This window comes from Nyctereutes procyonoides, unplaced genomic scaffold, assembly GCF_905146905.1.
Source record: "Nyctereutes procyonoides isolate TBG_1078 unplaced genomic scaffold, NYPRO_anot_genome, whole genome shotgun sequence".
NCBI lineage: Eukaryota > Metazoa > Chordata > Mammalia > Carnivora > Canidae > Nyctereutes > Nyctereutes procyonoides.
This window is the reverse complement of record NW_026575128.1, coordinates 10,637,267-10,660,806: the sequence shown is the minus strand read 5'-3', so window position 1 is coordinate 10,660,806 and position 23,540 is coordinate 10,637,267. Positions and strand designations below refer to the sequence as shown.

General features: G+C 36.2%; 1 protein-coding gene across 2 annotated transcripts in view; it reads right to left on the bottom strand.

Moving 5' to 3' along the window:
• FAF1 (Fas associated factor 1) overlaps nt 1-23,540 on the bottom strand; it is a 454,188-nt gene that overhangs the window by 52,165 nt on the left and 378,483 nt on the right. For both annotated transcript variants that reach the window (XM_055341966.1, XM_055341967.1), the window contains exon 16: nt 96-176. In XM_055341966.1, coding sequence (XP_055197941.1) covers nt 96-176 — 81 coding nt within the window. The remainder of the gene's footprint in view (nt 1-95; nt 177-23,540) is intronic.

Sequence of the window (23,540 nt, the reverse complement as noted above, 5' to 3'; positions counted from 1 at the left end):
TTAGGGATCAAATTGGTAAAAGGGCTGGCACTTAAATAATGAAAGACTATTTAGGGTTGAGTTTTTTATCTTAGAAGTCCTTTGACCAAACCTACCTTTGCTCTGTCAGCCTCAAGTGAAAGGCGATAGGCCTCATCTTGCTCTCTCTTCACATTTTCTCTGGCTTCACGTTCATCCTTAAAAGAAAAGATTCAAATATGTTTTACTATATTACTTTTTTTTAATGGAAGAAAACAATGATAATTCCCTTGTGTGAATTTATTAGAATTAAATAAGGCATTTCTAAAGTATATTGGTTAGAAATAAGCAAACAAGCCAAGAAGAACAGCACAGTAGATAGTGAAATAAGAATGTCTGAAGCCTAGCTCTACCTCATAAACTGTGACCTTGGGCAAGTTATTTTACCTTTCTGGATCTCAGTTTCTTTGACCGTAAAATAGAAATAGTATTTGTTTCAGAGAGTTGTTATAAGAATTAAATGCAATAATATAGAAACTGTCTTTCAAAACACCCGACAGTTTATATTCACAATGATGAGCTCCCTTCCCCTTTTCTCCTGAATTTTCTAAGATAAACTTGGAGACTGTCACCACTGGGGCTAAGACTGGGTGATGAGTAAAGGATAGCCTGTGGTCAGCATAAGAAGCTGAAAGTAAAATGCCCTGGTTAACTATAGTCTATATCACATCACTAATGCTTGGTTATTGAACTAAGTCTTCCCCACAACACTCACACTCATGAAGTATGGATGACTTAGCAGTTATATAAGTTGACGATGTTTTAAAACATTTTTAGCTTCTGAGGTGATTGTGTCATCCACCTACATTTAAACTATTACTGCATATGAAATTATTCATTCAACTACCAGAATTTCTCATTTGTTAAATTCTGAAGTACAGACATGTACTTAAATTTAATAAATAGTCATATCTGTTGATATTAGAATATAGGTTCCCTTGGGCCTATATTCAGCTGAGTAAATCACATAAATTCATCAATATTTGACTGTTCTGGATCTCTAAAAAAGGACATTTCATATGGTTTTACTTAACACTTTCTAATTTTTTGACTTTCTAATTCAGTATATATTTAGGTGCTCTCATTGATTCCTATTCAAGACTAGCTTTCTCTCTGAAGCCTCAATCTCCTTTTAGTTTCAGAGATTCAACTAATTCTAAAATCTTTAATATAAATAGCTACATTTCATTAATTCTCAGTCTTTCAAATAAAAAATAAGGAAGAATTATAAGTGGCATAAAGCTAATACTCTCTCTGGTGAAAGGACAGGCTAGGTGAATTCTATGGTGGAACACAGACAGTATCAGGAACAATATTTAACTTAACTGAGAGACCACTCAGGCTGCTAAGCATTCAAGGATAATTTACATGTCTTATAATATTACACATGAATCAAAATGGGTTTTAAAAACTTCTATCTGGAGACTTCTACTAAGCCATTAGTATTTATATCTTAGAGAAACAGAAACATTTACCTTTAAATATATTTTCACTAATTCCAGCTAGGTATTTCCCACTTTGGTATATACATTAGGTTTTACTATGACCAGATACCATCAACCTGATAAGATGTATTTTGTGCATTTCTATTTACATTAGCATTTGCCTAATTCATTACTCTGAATTCTTTCTCACACTCAATATCCAAGTTTGCACACAGTGGCCACTTAATAGTTCATTTGGCCATGACTGATCTGTACTTGATATATAATGTCTATTTTTTAAGTCGCTGAGGAGAGGTAATGGGGGGATTAGCAGATCTGTGTTTAAGTCTAACCCCAGTCAGTGGCAAGCTGTGTGTTCTTGGATAAATAATGTCTCCCTTTTCAGTCACTTATTAAATTAAAGGATTGAGTTTCTAGGATTTTATGCCTCTGTGGACAAGTCTATCTTTCCAAATTCAGAAATCCCTAATACAATCAGTATAACCTACAGGAGTAATCTTATCTTTCTGTATTTCAAATGGAGAAATACTTAGGATGTCTAATTTTATTTTATATTATTTTCTTGACCCCATTTCTCCAGATTAGTTTGTTTTCTCTGGTAACATTCGGTACTTTCCCTTTACAACATTTATCACAATTGCAATTAATTAATTATCATATAATTATTTACTTAATATGACATCCCCTCCATGACACTGTGAGCATCATAAAGGCAGGGACCTTGTCTATATTACACACCTCTATATTCCAAATGTTTCACACATTGCCTAGTTTTGGGGAGGTGTTTAATAAGCATTTGTTGAATAAGTAGTCTTTCCAGGCATAAAATATTTGTTGTCTGCAGTAAAAATTAAGGAGGAAGAAGACAGCTCATCCACAAAGCAGCCCCATCTGAGTCAATGAAATCGACTGGCTGGGCAGAAATGACATGTTATGACACTATGTACACACAACAAAGGGACCTTCTAAAAGCTACCACAGCTGGAAGCCCTTTGAACACAAATATAGTTGATAATAAAAGCACTCTAAGTAAATAGGTCTGTTTTAAAACAGACTGTTGCAGATATGAAAGGCCATTAAGTACAGGGATCTCTGCCACAAAATGTGGCACCTGTTGTGAGAGGACTTCCTGAACCAGCTAACTTGCTTCCTCCCCTTTTATATTAGCATCACACTAGCACTAAGGATACAGAGGCATAGTTTACTATGGGAAGACACAGATAATCCTGTTTGGATCACCATCATTATTTTTTGTTGTCTACTAAATTAGCATGAAGAATTCAGTGTTCAAGTTTTGCATTATTTTCCTTTTGTTCCTTATATAATGTCACTTTCTACTTGGAATAGTTTCTGCTCCATCATCTCTATCATTAAAAATCCTATTAGCTTTTCATACACTTTTAGAAATATAAGAGACCAACATGTACAAAAGAGTTACTATATAGATGGAGAAACTGAAATCATATGAAGATAATCATATGAAGATTCATCCTTTATGATACAAGACTACCCAGAGCTTAGACTTGAAGCCAGGTCTCCTGATAGCTTCTTCTCCCTTTCCTGCTACAATGCAATACTCTCGCCCTTGTTCACAGCCCTCCCTGACTATCACAGACAGAAGGGCTGGCTCAGAAATGTGGCTCAGGATGCATTTTCCTAAACTTATGGTCAGAGCTTCTTCTTCTTCTTTTTTTTTTTTAAACTTTATTTAAAAAACCTTTGGTGCAATATTAAAAAGCAATACAGCTAGCTGGAGCGACAACCAACAAAAAGAAAGGAGAGGGTTAGGGAAGACCCAGCGATCCCACCCCAGCTGTCCCCAGGGGCTGGAGGTCAGAGGCAGATTGGGATAGGGCATGGGTGGTGGGGGAGAGAGGAAAGGCCACCCACCAAAATGAACAGGTGTTTAGTAGTTGCCTGTGAATGATTATCATTTCTTCTTTTCTGTCTTGTAAATTTTATACTTGTTTCTCTAACTGTCCTGTTCACTGTCATCTCCAATCTGGGGATTTAAAGAATACTGCTTAGGCATCTCCTCTGTATTATACGATTAGATTTTTTTTCAATTAGATTTTTTAAAGAAAATTCCATGTGTTGTGGTGAACATTTCATGCACAAATTTGTTCTCATATTCTCTAGATGTGCCTCTTGGAACTTCTCCCATGACCTATAAATATAGTCCTTGTGGAGTTTCCCCTTGCTAAATCTGAGTTGACAGATTAGACAAAGTGACTAGAAATACATGTATGTTGTGTGGAAATAGAACAGCTGGATAAGCAAGCTCAGGAATAGGTCTCAGGTGCTGCTTGGGTTATTTGGTATCAAAATATTCTTTATGACACCATAAAGCGAAGCTGGATTGCTCAGAACGAAGGGATAGCCTCCACTGGAGCCTTTCATTTATAGCATACTTGTCACTGCTCTCATACTGCTTTGTGCTACACTCACTTATATATTTGTCTCACTGTTCCCTACCTGAGCTGTAAGCTCCAAGAGGGAAAAGAGTCCATTTGATATTCTTTTTATTTCCTATGGCCTCTAGGGTACCATCTTACATATGGGAAGTGTTAAATAGATATCTGTTAGATGAACAAATGGAATTATTGGTGATCCACAGTTATATACCTAAAGTTCTGGAGCCTCTAAATATTCTTTAAACTAGTAATTTTCACCTACATAGAATTCTTATCCTGGGCATTATAATGACTTGTTAAGAAGTGCAAAAGTTAGAATTCAAACCTAATCTTTCTCACCCCAAAGCCTATGATTTTTTTCCCCACTGTGGCACACTAGGTGGCTCAGTATAGTTCTCTGAGTCAGATTTTTGTACAACCCATTAAAAATAATGGAGGGCAGCCCGGGTGGTTCAGTGGTTTAGCGCCGCCTTTGGCCCAGGGCATGATCCTGGAGACCTGGTATCGAGTCCCACGTCAGGCTTCCTGCATGGAGCCTGCTTCTCCCTCTGCCTGTGTCTCTGCCTCTCTCTCTGTTTCTTGAATAAATAAATACAATCTTAAAAAAAAATAATGAAAACATTTTGAGATGTCAAATGGTTCCTAAATGAGCAACTGAACCAGAAATGGCATTTAGGTGTAACTTGTTACTCCTTGGTAGTGTTTAAAATTGGTAATCATCAGTTAATACCCAAAGACTAATGCAAAATTCTTAACTATCAAACTGAAGTAGGCTATAGTGGCTAGGCTTGATTTCAAATACCAAATATATACACAAATATGCACATACATATTACACATATGGTATTTATCTGTTCTTCTGAATGCCTAGGTCAGAATATACATCTTGCTCTTTCCCCTAATAAATAAAACCTGATAAGCAGGGAAAGGGCCCGGATATGTGTCCCTGAAGAGGTATGGACCAAGATAAATTAAAATTTTCTCAATATAAATATTTGGGGATAGATAAAATATAACAAAAGTGTTTGAAAAGTAATACTCAGCATGTGAGAAAGAAAGAAGCAAAGAAAGAGAAATACCCGAGTGCCAGAAATAAAGAGGAAACTGGAAAATTAGAGCTGTAAATGAGGAGGTAATATGGAACCTGACAAAGTAGATTATCCATTTTGGTAACCTAGAGGCCCAATTGGACCCAGAAGATTTTATTTTGGACCCAAGCAAGGTAGGAAACTGGAAAGTTATCTATGGGCTAACTCTTGGCAGTATAGTATAAGTGTAATTGGAGCCTGGGAATAGGAATGCAAGGGGAGAGGGGGAGAAAGCTTATTTTAAGAAATGATGGCCAAAAGTGTTCTGAATTTGATAAAAACTAAAAAGCCACAGATCTAAGAATCGAAATGAACATTGGGTGAAAAACAAAACAAAACAACATGAAGAAAGGTACACCCAAGCACATCATAACTACATTGCATAAAATTAATACCAAAAAGAAAAATCTTAAAAGAAACCAGAGAAAAGACATCATATGTCTAGGGGAATAAATTAAGAATGAAAGCAGACTTCTCAGAAACAGTGCAAGTGGAGCAACATCTTTAAAGCACCAAAAGAAACCAATGTGTCGACTAAGAATTCTATACTCAGTAAAAATATCCTTCAATTGAAGATCAAATAAAGACTTTTTCAGATACACAAAGGGCAAAGAATTAATCACCAACATGTGTACTATATTAAAAGGTAAAGGAAGTCCTTCAGGTAGAAGGAAAATAATACCAACCAGATGGAAATCTGGATCTACACAAAGAAGTGGAAATAGGAGCTTTGCAGGTAAATTAAGACTTTTTTTTTCTTTTTTACTATTTAAATCTCTTTAAGAAACAATTGAGTGTATACCAATGCATTTTTTTTAAAGAAACAGAAGACCCCATTCTAAAATTCATACAGAAACTCAAAGGACCCCAAATAGCCAAAACAATCTTGAAAAAGAACAAAATCGGAGGGCTCACATTTTTTGATTTCCAAACTTACTATAAAGCTATAGTAATCAAAATATCGTAGTACTTTATCCATTTTTACATACAGTGGAATATTACCCAGACACACAAAAGAATGAGATCTTCCCATCTGCAACATGGATGAACCAGATGGTATACTGCTAAATGAAGTAAGTTAGACAGAGAAAAGACAAATACCATATAACTTCCCTCATATGTGGAATCTAAAAAAACAAAACAAACTAATAAGAGACCAAAAAAACCGAGACTTGAGTACAGAAAACAAACTGTTTGCTAATGGGGAGGGGTAGGTACAGAAGATGGGTGAAATAGATAAAGGGGATTAAGAATAGACTTACTGTGATGAACACTGAGTAATATATAGAATTACTGAATCATTATATTTGTATACCTGAAACTGATATAACAACGTATGTTAATTATACTTCAAATAATAATAGTAATAATAATAAAAACCATTATAGTACTGGCAGAAGGATAGATATTTAGACCAATGGAATACAAGAGAGAGCCCAGAAATAAACTCTCACATACAAGACAAACTTATTTTTGACAGGGTGTCAAGACCAAAGGAGAAAGGACAGTCTTTTCAATTAAATGGTGCTGGGAACACTACAAAAGAATGAAGTTGGGCCTTCACTTTCCATCATTTAAAAAACTCAACTCAAAATGGACCAAAGACCTAAAATTAAGAGTTGAAACTATAAAACTTTTATAAGAAAAATATAGGTGAAAATCTTCATGACCTTGGATTAGGCAACGATTTCTTCAGTATGACAATGAAAGCACAGGCAATACAAAGAAATAGATAAGTTAGGCATCATCAAAATTAAAAACTTTTGTGCATCAAGAGACACTACCAAAAGAGTGAAAAGGCAAGTCACAGAATGGAAGAAAATATTTGCAAATCATTTATCTGATAAGAGTTTAATATCTATAGGGTAACTGGGTGATGGGCATTAAGGTGGGCACACTTAAAGTGTAAGATGGACACTGGGTGTTATGCTATATGTTGGCAAATTGTATTTAAATAAAAACAACAAAAGAGTTTAATATCTGGAATTCCTACAAGTTAACAATAAAAATGAACAATCCATTTTAAAAAATGGGCAAAGGACTTGAAAAGACATTTCTCGAAAGAAGATTTATATAAATGCCAGTAAGTACATATTCATAGCAGCACTGTTCACACTAGCCACAAGGTGAAACAACCCAAGTGTCTATCAACAGATGAATGGATACACAAAATGTGGTATAAATATATAATGGAGTATTATTCAGCCATAAAAGGAAGGAAGTTCTGACACATACTACCACATGGATAAACCTTAAAGATATCATCCTAAGTAAAAGAAGTCAGACAGAAAAGGACAACTATTGTATGTCTCCACTTACATGAGGTACTTAGAGTAAGTAGATTCATAGAAACAAAGTAAATCAGAAATTACCAGGGACTGAAGGGAGCAGAATGGATAGTTATTGCTTATTATACTGTCTAGATCTCTAATTCAATGGTGAATAGAAGTGATATGAGCAGACATTTCTGCCTTTTTTCCAATTTTAGCAAAAAAACATTCAGTCTTTCACTAGTAAGAAAAATGTTAGCTTGTAGGTTTTTTTTTTTAATAGGTGTTCTTTATCAGGTTTTACTCTATTCCTAGTCTCCATTAGGAATGGATTAGCTTTTGCCTGATGCTTTTTCTACATCCACTGAGATTATCATATGTGAATCACATTAATTGATTTTCAAATATAAGGCCAGAAAAGGAAATAAAAGAGATCTAGAATGAAAAAGAAGACGTACAACTCTTTATCACAAATAAAATGATTAGAGATATGGAAAATTATACAGATTTTACCCAAAAATTATTAGAACTAATAAGTGATTTTGGTAAGGTTGTGGGATAAAAAATTAATATACAACAAGCAACTGCATTTCCATACACTAGCAAAAAACAATTACAACTTATAATTTTAAAGTTATCACTTTAATAGCATAAAATATGTGACGTACTTAGCGAGAAATTTGACAAAAAGATATACACTTCAAATTATAAAATATTGCTGAGAGAAATTAAACCTAAATAAGCGGAGAAATAAATAATTTTCATAGATTAGAAGAGTCGATATTGTTATAGGTCAATTTTCTTCAAATGATGTACAGATTCAATGCAATTCTAATAAAAATACTGGCATCTTTTTTTTGGTAGAAATTGACACACTGATAAAATTCATATGGCAATGCACAGGACCTAGAATAAGCCAAAACAACTATGAAAAGAAGAGTGTTAGAGGACTTTCACTACTTGATTTCACAACTTATTATAAAGCTAAAGTAATTGTGTGTGGTATTCATATTAAGATAGACAAAAATAACCACTGGAACAGAACTGAGTCCAGATAGAGACCTATGCATATACGATCAATGGATTCTTGACAAAGATGTAAAGGCAATTCAATGTAAAGAATACTCTTTGCAATAAATAGTGGTATAACTACTGGATATCCATGTCCCCCTCCACTCCCACTCCCCTTCCCCAAGAGAACTTCAATCCATACTTCATACTCTATATAAGATTTAACTCAAATGGATCACAGACCTTAGTATAAACATCTAATGCTAGGAGAGCCTGGGTGGCTCAGTTGGTTAATCATCTGTCTTCAGCTCAGGTCATGATCCTGGGATCCTGGGATCAAGCCCCACATGGGGCTCCCTGCTTTGTGGAGAGCCTGCTTACAGGAAAAAACAGTGACCTTGACTTCGGGAGATATTTCTTACATATGACTCAAAAGAACGAGAGATTAAGAAAAAAGTCTAAATTGGACTTCATCAAAATGAAAAACTTCTGCTTTCCTAAAGAGAGTTGAAAATGATAACGAAACAGCTTTAGTAGAATAGGTATGGTTTCTTCTTTAAACGTTTGATAGAATTCCCCTGGGAAGCCATCTGGCCCTGGACTCTTGTGTCTTGGGAGGTTTTTGATGACTGCTTCAATTTCCTCCCTGGTTATTGGCCTGTTCAGATTTTCTATTTCTTCCTGTTCCAGTTTTGGTAGTTTGTGGCTTTCCAGGAATGCGTCCATTTCTTCTAGATTGCCTAATTTATTGGCGTATAGCTGTTCATAATGTTTTTATTTTTTTTAAATTTTTTAAAAATTTTTATTTATTTATGATAGTCACACACACACACACACACACACACACACACACACACACAGATAGAGACATAGGCAGAGGGAGAAGCAGGCTCCATGCACTGGGAGCCCGACGTGGGACTCGATCCCGGGTCTCCAGGATCGCGCCCTGGGCCAAAGGCAGGCGCCAAACCGCTGCACCACCCAGGGATCCCTATGTTTTTAAAATCGTTTGTATTTCCTTGGTGTTGGTAGTGATCTCTCCTTTCTCATTCATGATTGTATTAATTTGAGTCTTCTCTCTCTTCTTTTTAATAAGGCTGGCTAATGGTTTATCTATCTTATTCTTTCAAAGAACTAACTCCTGGTTTTGTTGATCTGTTCCACGAATTCTTCTCGATTTCGTTGAGTTCTGGTCGAATCTTTATTAACTCTCTTCTTCTGCTGGGTGTAAGATCTATTTGCTGTTTTTTCTCTAGCTCCATTAGGTGTAAGGTTAGCTTTTGTATTTGAGTTCTTTCCAGTTTTTGGATGGATGCTTGTATTGCGATGTATTTCCCCCTCAGGACTGCTTTTGCTGCACCCCAAAGATTTTGAACAGTTCTATCTTCATTCTCATTAGTTTCCATGAGTCTTTTTAATTCTTCCTTAATTTCCTGGCTGACCCTTTCATCTCTTAGCAAGATGGTCCTTAACCTCCACGTGTTTGAAGTCCTTCCAAACTTCTTGTTGTGATTTAGTTCTAATTTCAAGGCATTATGGTCTGAGAATACGCACGGGACGATTCCAATCTTTTGGTATCGGTTCAGACCTGATTTGTGACCCAGTATGTGGTCTATTCTGGAGAAAGTTCCATGTGCACTTGAGAAGAATGTGTATTCAGTTGAGTTTGGATGTAAAGTTCTGTAGATATCTGTGAAATCCATCTGGTCCGGTGTATCATTTAAAGCTCTTGTTTCTTTGGAGATGTTGTATTTAGAAGACCTATTGAGGGATCCCTGGGTGGCTCAGTGGTTTAATGCCTGCCTTTGTCCCGGGACATGATCCTGGAGTCCCAGGATCGAGTCCCACATCGGGCTCCCTGCATGGAGCCTGCTTCTCCCTCTGCCTGCGTCTCTGCCTCTCTCTGTGTCTCATGAATAAATAAATAAAATATTTTTTTGTTTAAAAAAAGAAGACCTAATCGAGTGTAGAAAGCGCTAGATAACAAAAATTAAGCCACAAACTGGGAGAAAAATCCTTTCAAATTACTTATCAAATAAAGAACTTGTATTTAGAACATATAAAGAACTCAAAATACAAAAATAACAAAGAATCCAATTTACAAAGTGAGCAAAAATTTGCAGACACCACCATAAAGACATATGGACAGCAAGGAAGCACATGAAAAGAAGCTCAATCTCATTAATCACTAGGAAAATGCAAATTAAAACTACAACGAAGCACTACTATATACCTATTAGAATGTCATAGATTTCAAAAGATTAACCATACCTAGGGTTAACAAGGATGTAGAGCACTGGAACTCTCATACACTCATCATGCGAGTATAAAATGGTGTAACCACTTTGGAAAACACTTCCGTTCCTTAAAAAATTAAGCATATATTACTGTATAATCTAGTCATTCTAGACCTAGGTGGTTACCCAAAACAAATGAGAGCATACATAAAAACTTGATTACAACTGTTCATAATAGCTTTATTTGTAATAGTTCCAAACTAGGAAATAATCCAAATGTCTGTCAACAGGTGAATGGATTTTAAAAAAATGTGAAAAAATATGTATACTGCTGAAAGCAGAAGTAAGTGCTTTCATTGAGCCATGCTTGTACAGAGCAGACAAGTACTGGAACCTCTGTCATAATGTAATTATTTCTCTTCATAGGATTTCAGAGTGTGAAAGGCAGTTACCTGGTAAACACAAATAGCCATCATATTATTCAGTGGCTACTGGAGGAAAGACTTGTCCTATATATTAGTAGCCCATTTTAGGATCCAGGATGGCTAACAGTAAATGAAGCATTTGGGTCTGTTGGAATATTGCTATTCAGTATGGGTGAATATTCAAGCATTCTGTGTGTGTGAGAGAGATGAGCTAATCAGAAAGAAAAGTATACTGTATTCGAGCTATTTTGCTGTTTAAAAACTTGTCTTAAGAAGGCATTTATGCAAAATTTAAAAATCAATTGTTAAATTATTTTTAAAGGTAGCATTGTGAATATTGCTGGATGGTGGTTGCACAGCATTGTGAATACAATGAATGCCACTGAATGCCACACATTATAGTAATGAACTATATGTTTTATGAATTCTACTTATATTAAAAAATTATTAGAACCAAAAAAAATTTCTGCATATCCATATGGTGGAATATTATTAAGCAATTAAATGGAATGAATTATTGATACATGCAACAACATAGATGAATCTCAAATAATTAGGTGAAATGGAAGAGGCCACACTAAAGAGCATATACTGTATGATAACAATTTTTAAATAAATTTTGCAAAGATGAAAACAAATCCATAGTAACAGAAAGATCAGTGGTTTAATGGGACTTGGAAGGTTGGCAGGGAGATACAGGAAGAAGGGATTACAAAGGCATATGAGGAAACTTTAGAGAGTGATAGATATGAATATGTTCACTATTTTGATTGTAGTACGTATTGCATGAGTATATATAAATGTCAGAAACTTTCAAGTTGTATACTTTTTATAGTTTCAGTTTATTGTGTATCAATTATACTTCAATATAGTTTTCAAAAATAAATTATTAATAATACTAAAAAATTAATGGATGGATTAAACAGCAGTTTGGACACAGGTAAAGAGAGAATTAATGAATTGGAAGTGAGAAAAATCACCTTAATTGCAACACAGAGAGATACAGAGAAATAAAATATGATAGAGACATTAAGAGTCACAGAGGATATAATCAGTGTCTAATACGCATCTGCTAGGAATTCTAGAAGAGAGTAATATAGAGAAGGGAGCAATACTCAAAGAGATAATGTTTTTGAATTTTCTAGTATAATATTAAGTGGGTAAAGACCATTTCAAACGGTAATCTCTAGTTCTACAGAAACTACTAAACTAAATAAACATATCAATTGGTTGAAGTCACCATAGTCAAAGAATAGAGCTGTGAATGCCACCTTGCCTGAAAAAGATCAGTTCTGATTCTTGATTCTGCTAATCCAATGATAAGACTTTGAACGACTGGGTTGTAGTAACAGAAGTATCAGTTATAACCTCACCAAAGTGTGATACAATGACAAGCAGCACTGAAAACAATTGGAAGTCTGTCAGAAACGCAGAATCTTGGGCCCCATTCCAGATTGATGAAAACAGAACATAAGTTTTAATAAGATCTCCAGGTGGTTCCTATGCACAATTAATTTGAAAAGCACTGTTTAAAAAGACCGTATCTGTTTTCAGGGCATCTCAGAGAAAGCAAAGATCTCTTTGCTTAAAGGTAATATATCTAATAATGCTTAAGTGACCAGTAGTTGGGATATTTTTTTGCTTTCAGGAAAGCCATAAATGGTAGAAGTTCATACGCATGGGTACAGAAGAATGCTTAAATACTACTAGGATTAGGACTTAATCTATTAGAGCCAGGGAGTTTGGGAGATAAGACCCATGCTTTTGAATAGAGATCCCACAATAGGTTCCCAAGAGGTCATGTAGACTGCTCACATGTCCATTGAGAGCATACACTCTGAGAGAGAGAAAAATGTATTTCCTTTTCCATTAGATGGAAGTCCAACCCCATTACATGGTAAATCCAGCTAAATGTTCTGGAGATTTTTTTGGTGTGTGTGTATATGTAACGGAAATGATGTAATGGTCTCTGATAAAATCTACTACACTTGGTTGCCACTTCTCTAGTTAGGATTCCTTCCTGAAAGTAGATAAGACAGGAAGAGAAAGCTTATTTTCAATCATAGGTGAACAAATTATGGTCTTAGAGCTAAAGCTGGCCTGTGGCCTGGTTTTGAAAACAAATGTCTTACTGGGGCACAGTCATGATCATTTGTTTACATATTATGTATGACTCCTTTTGTGCTACAATAGCACAGTTGAGTAGTTGTGACAGAGAGTATATGGCCCCAAAAGCTAAAAATATTTATTACCTGACCCTTCACAGGAAAAATTTGCTGACCCTTTGAAATCATTACAAATGCTGATTTCAGCCTTTTAAACTTTTAGGAAGTAGGGAATAAAACTCTGATGAGATTTAAAGTTCATGGGAATCTAAGGAAAGCTTCAGAAAAAGGAATGAACAGATAGAAAGAGCCATAACCTGGCTCTGACATTAGGGTTAAAGATTTAAAGTCAAAGGTTTCGCAGCTACATTTTTCAAATTTTTCATAGGCTAATTAAGAAGGTCTTGAAAGTGATCTCAAACTATGGATAAACATAATTTGATTAAACATAAGAATGCAAGAGAATTATATACTTGGATTTCTAGAAAAAGTGGAGTGATACTTTCTAACTCCAGACACATTTGAACAAATCATCTGTCTTGGAGGCTGAGGTATAGAATTTTTTTTTTTTTTTTTTTTTTTTTGTGAACCACTTGGCTTAGTTTCAGGAAATGACTGTTGAACATCTATCACAAGTAATACACTGGACCAGGAACTGTGGGAAAGAGAAAGATGTGATACTAGTCCTTATGTTAAAGAATGTTTTTAATTTGATCTGAAAGAAAGGCACAGAGGATTTTTGTTGTTATTTTAATGGACATTCTGTAGTTATCTACTGCTATTATCAAATCTCTATTGTTGAAAGCATAGAATCAGTACAAAAATTATCTTTCTAGAATCAAAATCATATTACAACACTCTTCTAACTTCTAATGATTTCCCCACATCTTCAGGATAAAGTTTAAATTCTTAGCATAGCTGACCTCACATACTTTATCAGCTTCATTGCCTACATCTCCTTTCCACATATCCTATGCTCTAGCCATATAGAGCCCTGAACAGACCAGGCTTTTGCGTGCCTCCCTGCCTTTATACATCCTTTATCCTCGGCCTAGAATACTCTTCTTTGGGCAAAATCACACTTGTCTTTCAGGCCCACCTTAAGTGTCCAGGTATTCACTTGTACTCCCTCCACCCCCAGCCCTGGGTAGAATGGCTTCACTTTTGTGTTCTATTCACATCATAGTTTTATAGTTATATATTTACATATTTGTCTCTCCCACTACCCTGTGAGCATTTGGAGGTCAAGGATACTGTTTTATTAATCTCTGATTTTTTTTGAGCATACATTAATACCACCAAGTTGGCACTTGGTAGATAATAATAGTAGTTAACATTTAGTGAATGCTTACTAAATGCCAGGTACTTTTTAAATTAGTTTGTGTATTATTTGTTTTCATCCTCAAGTATATTCAGGGAAGGAACAAAGAAAGGAGGCAATTACACATGTAACAAGAAAGTAAGGGAACTAAGTTACCTGCTCTAGAAAGTATCATGGATCTCAGAAGTGTCAATAGCCTTTGCAAGCTAAATGCTCTTGTTTTACTTTTCTCTTGCTTCCATTACAGTTATTACCTCTATCTTGGGTTCTGAGACTTAAAAGATGGTTAGAAGCTTTGAAAGTAATGATAATAGGCAGGAATGGGAGGAAGAAAAATAGCTCTACTGAGGAAAATGGTCCTTGTGTAGGGTGCTAGATTATTCTAGGACTACCCTCTGTAACATAATCTGTATGAATGACAAGTTTCTTTTCAGGGCAATCTTCATGCTCATGATTGGGCACAGTGCCTGGCACAGAGCAATTATTCAACAAATACAGACTGACTGAGCTGGGAGAACAATTAACTGACTCCTTTAAGTCACTAAAACAAGCCAGGCAATTCTGTAGATTTGGTGATCTCAAAAAGGGAAAAAGTAAAATAATTCAAATATATAATAATTTAAAGACAGGTTTTCATAACCTGCCTCTAAAGCCAAATTGATCGTTTTATTTTCTAAGTAAGTACCTGGTTGGTATGACAACCAAAGAAATAGAGAATTTAGTAATTAGATTATTTTTAAGGGGACTAATTCATTAGGCACCAGAAAGTAAGAATGCGCCTCAATTTCTTCTTCAATGTTTGGGAGGTGAAAGCCTTTTCTTTCTTCTTCTTCTTCTTCTTTTTTTTTTAATCTTCATCTTATGATCTAATTGGAATAGACCTGGAGTTCAGATATTTAAGATCTTATTTTTTTTTTAATTTTTTTAAATTTTTATTTATTTATGATAGTCACAGAGAGATAGAGAGAGAGAGGCAGAGACACAGGCAGAGGGAGAAGCAGGCTCCATGCACCGGGAGCCCGATGTGGGATTCGATCCCGGGTCTCCAGGATCGCGCCCTGGGCCAAAGGCAAGCGCCAAACCGCTGCTCCACCCAGGGATCCCCTAAGATCTTATTTTTGAAAATTTCTTAGGCCATAGAATATTCTGAGAATCTTGCTTGCAAAATAAGATTTTAATCCGTATCTCCTATTTTTAAAGTTTCAGAGTTAGACATTTCTCCAAAGAATATATACAAATGGCCAGAAGCCCATGAAAAGATGCTCAATGTGATCAGTCAGTGAAATGCAAATCAAAACCACAATGCAATACCACCTCACATCCACTAGAATGTCTATTATTTAAAATGGGGGGCAGGTAGGGAGGGAGGAATAATAATCCAAATGTCCACCAACAGATGAATGGATAAACAAAGCATGGTATATCTAGACAATGAAATATTATGCAGCCATTAAAAAAAAAACCTGAAGTACTGACATATGGCACAGTGTGGAGGAACCGAAGTGAAAGAAACCAGACCAAAAAAATCTCACACTGTATGATTCTGTTTGTATGAAATATCTACAATAGACAAATCCATAGTGACAGAAAGTAGAATGGTTATTGCCAGTGGCTTCTGGAGGAGGGGGCAAAGGGTTTGTGGGAGCGACTGCTTAATGGGTAGAGGGTAATGAAAATGTTTCAGACCTAGATGGAGGTGGCACAACATTGGGAATGTACAAAATACCACTGAATTGTACACTTTAAAATGGTTAATTTTGGGGTGCCTGGCTGGCTCAGTCAGTAAAGCATGAGACTCTTGATCTCAGGGTCTGGAGTTTGAGCCCCATGTTGGGTGTAGAGATCACTTAAATAAAACTTTAAAGAAAGTTAAATAGGGGCAGCTGGGTGGATCAGTCCCTTAAATGTCTGCCTTTGGCTCAGGTCATGATCCTGGGGTCCTGGAATGGAGCCCCACATCAGGATCCCTGCTCAGCAAGGAGCCTGCTTCTCCCTCTGCCCCTCTGCTGCTCATGCTTTCTTTCCCCCCATCTCTCTCTCAAATAAAAATAAAGTCTTTTAGAAAACTTTAAAAAGTTGGATAAAATGGTTAATTCTGTTATGTGAAAGCTGCCTAAAAAAAACCCTCAAGTATCAAAATTACAGAAGGAAGTGACATGACCCAAGAACTAAATAACAACAAAACTCTCTACAGTGGAAAAAGAGAGAGAATATTTTTATTTTTCTGCACCTGCAGTATAAATGATGAAAGCACTGCTTGAAAAGATGCATTAAATTGGCATTCAAAAGGAGTGCTGCCTGACAGCACTGGCTCCATGGTGTACTGCAGCCAAGACATTCATTTTCCAACCAAACAACTTGGTCATAGGCTTAAAATACAGAATTGGTTTGAATTCTAGGTTTGCCACTTAAATTTCTGTGTCTGGCTAAGTTCCTTGATTTCTTTCAACACTGATCAATTATATATTTAAAATGGGAGAAATACCTCCTAGCTAGATTATGGAAAGGATGAAATGAAATGATGCATACATATCACCTAGTATAGTATCTGGGACTACAGTGAGCATTTGATGTTATCCTAGTAATCATCACCATCACCATCATAATCACCCTCAAAATATCAATCCTGTTCCTTCTAATAACTAGATGTATAACCTTAGTCCAAACAGTTGAATTTCTCTGAGTTTCTTCTAAGAACTGCCTGGGGAGGACCTGGGGCAAATCATCACTCATTAATAGCATCATTTTTTGGGCAGCCCAGGTGGCTCAGCAGTTTAGCACTGCCTTCAGCCCAGGGCATGGTCCTGGAGACCGGGGATCGAGTCCCATGTCAGGCTCCCTGCATTGGAGCCTGCTTCTCCCTTTGCCTCTGTCTCTGCCTTTCTCTCTCCTGTCTGTATATTCTCATGAATAAATAAATAAAATCTTAAAAAAATAGCATCATTTTTCTATGGGTCGACTGACAATGGTAGAGGAGGGAAGGCAGAGAAAGGCTCATAAACAATTATATGAACATAAGCCTCAGGTCTCTGAAGCATTTTTCCATTGTTCCTGGTAACTGCTATACTTCATCCAAGTCACTGCCTATGTACTAGGGCTCTGATAAGTGTCCTAGTGCCAAAAATAAGAACGTGAGTGGTCCTAAGCATAAGTTATGCAATATATGTAATTTAGAATAAAAGCTTACACTAAACTGTAAAAATACATTTCAGAGGTCTAACAAAATTCGAATTATTCTCATGACTACTTTGATTTTTCTGAAATGTCAGATATCAGAAAGATACCTCTCTCTAGATATATTTTTCCTGTTTATTTGGTGAACTGACTCTGCTTATTCCATAACTGCTTAGTCTGCCTTTAAATAATGACATTCTAAGTTGCAGGCTGTAGGAGCTACTAGTAGACGGAGGTTCTTTACCTAAGGGCCCAGGACAAGGCCCTAAGTTTGCTCAACTTTTGGGTGACCCAGACTATGAGGATTAAATAGAGGAACACATGGTGGGACATTGCTCTGAAATGTATAAAGGTAACAGACTAGAAGGAATTATCATATTGTTAATGGAATCAGGAATGGCTTAGAAGAGGGGATCCTTGGGTGGCGCAGCGGTTTGGCGCCTGCCTTTGGCCCAGGGCACGATCCTGGAGACCCAGGATCAAATCCCACATTGGGCTCCTGGTGCATGAAGCCTGCTTCTCCCTCTGCCTATGTCTCTGCCTCTCTCTCTCTGTGACTATCATAAATAAATAAATAAATAAATAAATAAATAAATAAATAAATAAATAAAAAAGGAATGGCTTAGAAGACCCAATTCACTCCATGATAAGAATGAATGCCTTAAAAAAAATAAAAATAAAAAAAAAATAAAAGAATTCCTAGGTCGTAGGCCTAATTTATCACTGTGGTTTCCATTCTGTAAAACACCCTCATTTCCTTGTTACTCAAAGCTACCATTAACTAAGTATTTGCAAAGGAAAATGTAGTATTAATGAATATTCCCCACCTATATTTTTACCTAAGACCTCTAATCCTTTAAAGTCTTATATTCCAAAGTTTAAGAAGTACTTTCATATGTGATACTCACAATAATTAAGTTAGCCAGGAAGGGACTTTTATCCTCATTTAGAGATGAGGAAACTGAGACTAAGAAAGCTGAAGTGATTTTTCCCAGGGTCACACAGCTTATTAGACTATCGGCCTTCTGGTACCTCATCTATAGTTTTCTGTGCCATTTCACTTCTCTTCAATCTATATGGTTAACGTGTTTCTCTCCTCTAAATTTTCTTCCTTCCAAATATTGTGAATATAGTCCTTCAGTCGGCATAGGAGACAGACATGGGATAATTTTCCGGGGAATACTGTTTACCTTTGCTGAATGACTTGAATAATAAGAAAAACAAATACAGGTTTAACTTATTTTATTACCAACAGACTCTCCATAGAGAAGAGCAAGATAGGAAGAAATAGATATGTACCTCCTGAGCCTTGTATTATCCTTTAGAGTTGGTCATCATCTACTCACATGTTTATTTCTCTCTTCAGACCTTATGCAAATTAAAGAGACTTTTCCTTGTTATTTCTGTATCCCTAGTCATAAACAGTGCCTGGTACTTTGTACAACCTTTAAAACTCAATGGTGAATGAGCATTTGGCTCTATAGACATCAGTATTGTAAGTTTATATTTGCTAGACTGACTTGCCTGTAAAATAATTAATGAACTGCTAATGCTCAAAAACAGTAAAATAAGGATTATGGCAAACTTGACACTCAACATTCTTTCAGATTACATTCTTGAAAGAATAGGTTTGGTACCTATTATAAAACACTGAGTCTAAATGTTAGACTCACTGGTTATTTTTTAAACTTTTAAGTTTCGAAAGTTTTAAACAGAGAAATTTTAAGACAGTCCATTATAGGACTATGAAAACAGAGAGATGAATTCACAAGTAGCAAGTAACTTCCAATTCCTAACTGAGATGGTTTTGCTTTGCTAGAATGTAAGTCTCTGGAATTTCCGGTGGAGATGTTTAGAAAAGATTCTTTTTCATTTGGATAAAAGTGGTATGTGGGAGTGAGCTGAAAAGCTGGATTTAAGACTGGTTTGGTAATTTCTTTAGTGGCAGGATTTCAAAAGATGGACTGCGTTTCAGTGTCTGCTTTACAGGAAGTGGGCTAACTTGTGAGAGTTTATATGTTAAGGCTAAACCAATCCAGAGAGAATCTACATATCTGTTTGGTAATTTATAGAATGAAACCTACACATTTTTCAAGCATGATGCCTTAGTTTAGACTCCTGCCATCTCTTACTTACACCACAGCATTAGCCTCAACAGGTCTCCTAACCTCTAGTTCCTCCCCATAAAATTCATCATTCACGTATTCATTCATCCATTTATACATTTATAAAATACTTATGCACACCTACTATATGTTGGGCTTTGTGTTAGGGACTAGAAACAAGATGAGTAGGACGTAGTTTCCTTCTTTCATTAGATGTAGGAGATAGATATATAAACTTGGAAAGGAAGGCAATATAGATGAAGGCCTATTTTGAGTTAGTCATTTTACAATATGCTGTTTCTTTTACCCCTACAATGGGGTATAATTATTTCCATTCAACATATGGGGAAATTGAGACTCAAAATGGCTACATAATCTGCCAATGTGAGGGACTGAATCAGGTTTTATACTTAGGTCTATCTGCTTCTAAAGGCCATGTTCTTTTCCCTAAACCAATGGTTCTCAAATTTTAAGATATACAAAATCACTTGTTATATAGAGCAAACTTGTGAAAACACAGATTTTCTGGCCCAACTGCAGAGATTTTGATTAAGTTTAGCACAGAAGCTCAAAAATCTATTGTAACAAATATGTGCTCAATGGATCACACTTTGAAAAGTACTATACCTCAAAAAGAAAACAAAATAACATCAAGATAAGTAAAGATACCAACATAAAGATACCAACAAAGTGATGAGCAAATAGCATAGTCATCAGAATTAGTTTTTTAAATTCCAAATCTAGTCATGTCAACTTCCTGCTTAAAAAAATGATAAATACTCCACTGCCCACAGTTTAAAGTTCAAATTCTATAGCGGAGCATAGAAGTACCTTCAACATGTGGCCCTAATGCACATTTTCAGCTTCTTCTCTCCTCCCTTCCATCTTTTTTTTCTTTTTAAAGATTATTTATTTATTTATTTATTTATTTATTTGAGTCAGAGACAGAGACAGAGAGAGAGAGAGAGAGAGAGAGAGAGAGAGGCAGAGACACAGGCAGAGGGAGAAGCAGGCTCCATGCAGGGAGCCCGACGTGGGACTCAATCCCGGGACCCCAGGATCATGCCCTGGGCTGAAGGTGGTGTTAAACCGCTGAGTCACCAGGGCTGCCCAAAGAGAGAGAGAGTGCCTGAGTGGCAGGGCAAGAGCAGAGGAAGAAGGAGAGACAAACTTCTTGCTGAGGAAGGAGCCCACCATGGGGCTCGATCCCAAGACCCTGGGATCATGACCCGAGCCAAAGGCAGATGATTAACCAACTGAGCCACCCAGGTATCCTTCCTTCCTTCCATCTTGACTTACTAAATTACTCTTCATTTTCCACATCCCAAGCCATTTCACAACCCTAAGTTGTATCACATGTCCACATTTTTAGTCTGAATGATTACTTCCTACTCATTATACCAACCTCGGTTTATGTTATTATAGAAAATATTTCATAAGTATTTATTAGATGCCAGGTAGTACTCTAAACACTTTACATGTATCAGTGGATTTAATCCTATCAAGTAACTACTAATTAAGGAAATTGAGGTACAGAGAATTAAGAGATTTTTCTCAATGTTATACAACTGCTTTGTGGGAGAGCTGGGATTTGAATTTAGGCAGTATGGCACCATAAACTCTTTCTTTAAAAAAAAGATTATTTATTTATTTATTCATAGAGACACACACACAGAAAGAGAGAGAGAGAGAGGCAGAGACAGAGGGAGAAGCAGGCACCATGCAGAGAGCCTGACGTGGGACTCTATCCAGGGTCTCCAGGATCACACCCTAGGCTGCAGGCGGCACTAAACTGCTGCGCCACTAAAACCGCAGATGGTGTTGCCCGCACCATAAACTCTTAATGACTAATTTATAGTTGCCGCTCATGAGACAATGAGATATTCTCAGGCAAGGACTTTCTTCTAGTTACCTAGGGCCTAAAACGGTATCTCTCTTCAGATTCTTTTAATCTACTCTTGTCTCTTATTAACCCCGAATGAACTTTCTTCTGTTCCACTTGTATGTGAAATAAGTCTCCTTGTTTTGAACCTAATTATTGTTCTCTAATTGCTTTAGGTACTAAGGTTTCATTTTTAGAGGTGACAAGCTCTCTGAGGGCAGAAACTGTGTCTCCCAGTGTAGCTTGGTACATGGCAGGCACTGAAAGAATTTTTATTGTACTGAAATGCAGGGCAAGCATTTTACCAGCTAACCCACGTTCAGTGATTAAAGAGAATGCACACGAATGGGGGAATGGTTAGTTCCTCCCAAGTGGAATGAGGGAGTAAGGGGGCAGGTATCTGTTAGTTCTTTTGATAGAAGGCTGTCATCATGAAAGGGTTCTTAGTCATATAAAGGACTGGTCTCCATGGTTGGGTGGTTCTGACTTACAAAAAAGATATTCTGCAATTCAGTCTTCTAGTAAATAGTAATTAGATAGCTACAGCTGTACATTTAAATTGATATTTGGGTTAAAAAGCTATATAGAAGTTTTTACCTTCTTCCCAGGTAAGAGATGTTCACAAACACTTTGGACTGCTTGCAAAGCTGAATTTTTCTATTGCTCTGCATGAATAAACTAGTTCAGGACTACAAAGTGTATGTTCTTTGTCTCAGTTACACCTGGAATATACGTAGTGAATAGACTCCCTAGGTTGTATTCTTTGCACTTTACATACAGTTATTCTAGTTCATCTTTTCCTAGGGGTAAACCGTCTTTACAATGCTAAAGTGGGAAAATAAAATTATACATATGCATATTAAGAACTTTATGAAAAAGGATTTAAAGAATATTTTTTTCTAGCAAAGTACATAGGATAATGTTTAAATTTTATTTTAAAGATTTATTTATTTATTTGAGAAAGAGTGCACAAGCAGGAGGAGGGGGAGAGGGAGAAAAATCCCTAAGCTGATTCCCTGCTGGGCATGAAGCCTGATGTGGTGCTGGATCCCAGGACCCAAGATCATGACCTGAGCTGAAATCAAGAACTGGATGCCTAACTGACCCAGCCACCCAGGCATCCCAAAGGATAATTTATTTTAAAAGGAAAATATGTAAATTGGTGCAGCCAATGGAAAGCAGTAGGGAGGGTTCTCAAATAATTTAAAAAATATAACTACCATATGATTCAGCAATTCCACTTTGGGGTATTTATCTGAAGACAACAAAAATACTAACTCAAAAACACGTATGCACCCTCATGTTCATTGCACATTATTGACAATAGCCAAGATATAGAAACAACCTAAGTGTCCATTGACAGAAGAATGGATAAAGAAAATGGAGTATAAATATACAATGGAATACTACTCAGCCATAAAAAAGAATGAAAGTTTGCCATTTGTGACAATACTGATGGACCCTGAGGGCATTATGCTAAGTGAAATAAGTCAGACAGAGACAAATACTGTATGATCTCACTTATACGTGAAATCTAAACAAACAAACAAAAAACCCCAAGGTCATACATACTGGTGGTTGCCAGAGGTGGGGTTGGTTGAAATGGGTAAAGGTGGTCAAAGGGTACAAATTTCTAGTTATTTTTTTTCAAATTTCTAGTTATGAAATAAATAAGTCATGGGGATATAATATACTGTAGCATAGCAACTACAGTAACAATACTATATTGCGTATGTTAAAGTTACTAGGAGAGTAAATCCTAAAAGTTACCATCACAAAAAAAATTCTATAATTATGTATGGTGAAAGATGTTAACTAGACATATTATGGTGATCATTTCACAGTATACACATACATTGGATCATTATGTTCTACAACTAAAAATAATATAATGTTGTATGTCAATTATATCTCAATTTAAAAAGAGGGAAATGTTATTTATTTTTAAAGATTCTATTTATTCCACAGAGAGAGAGAGAGTGTGCGCACAAGCAGGGGGAGAGGAAGAAGCAGGCTCACAGCTGAGCAGGAAGCCCCAATGTGGG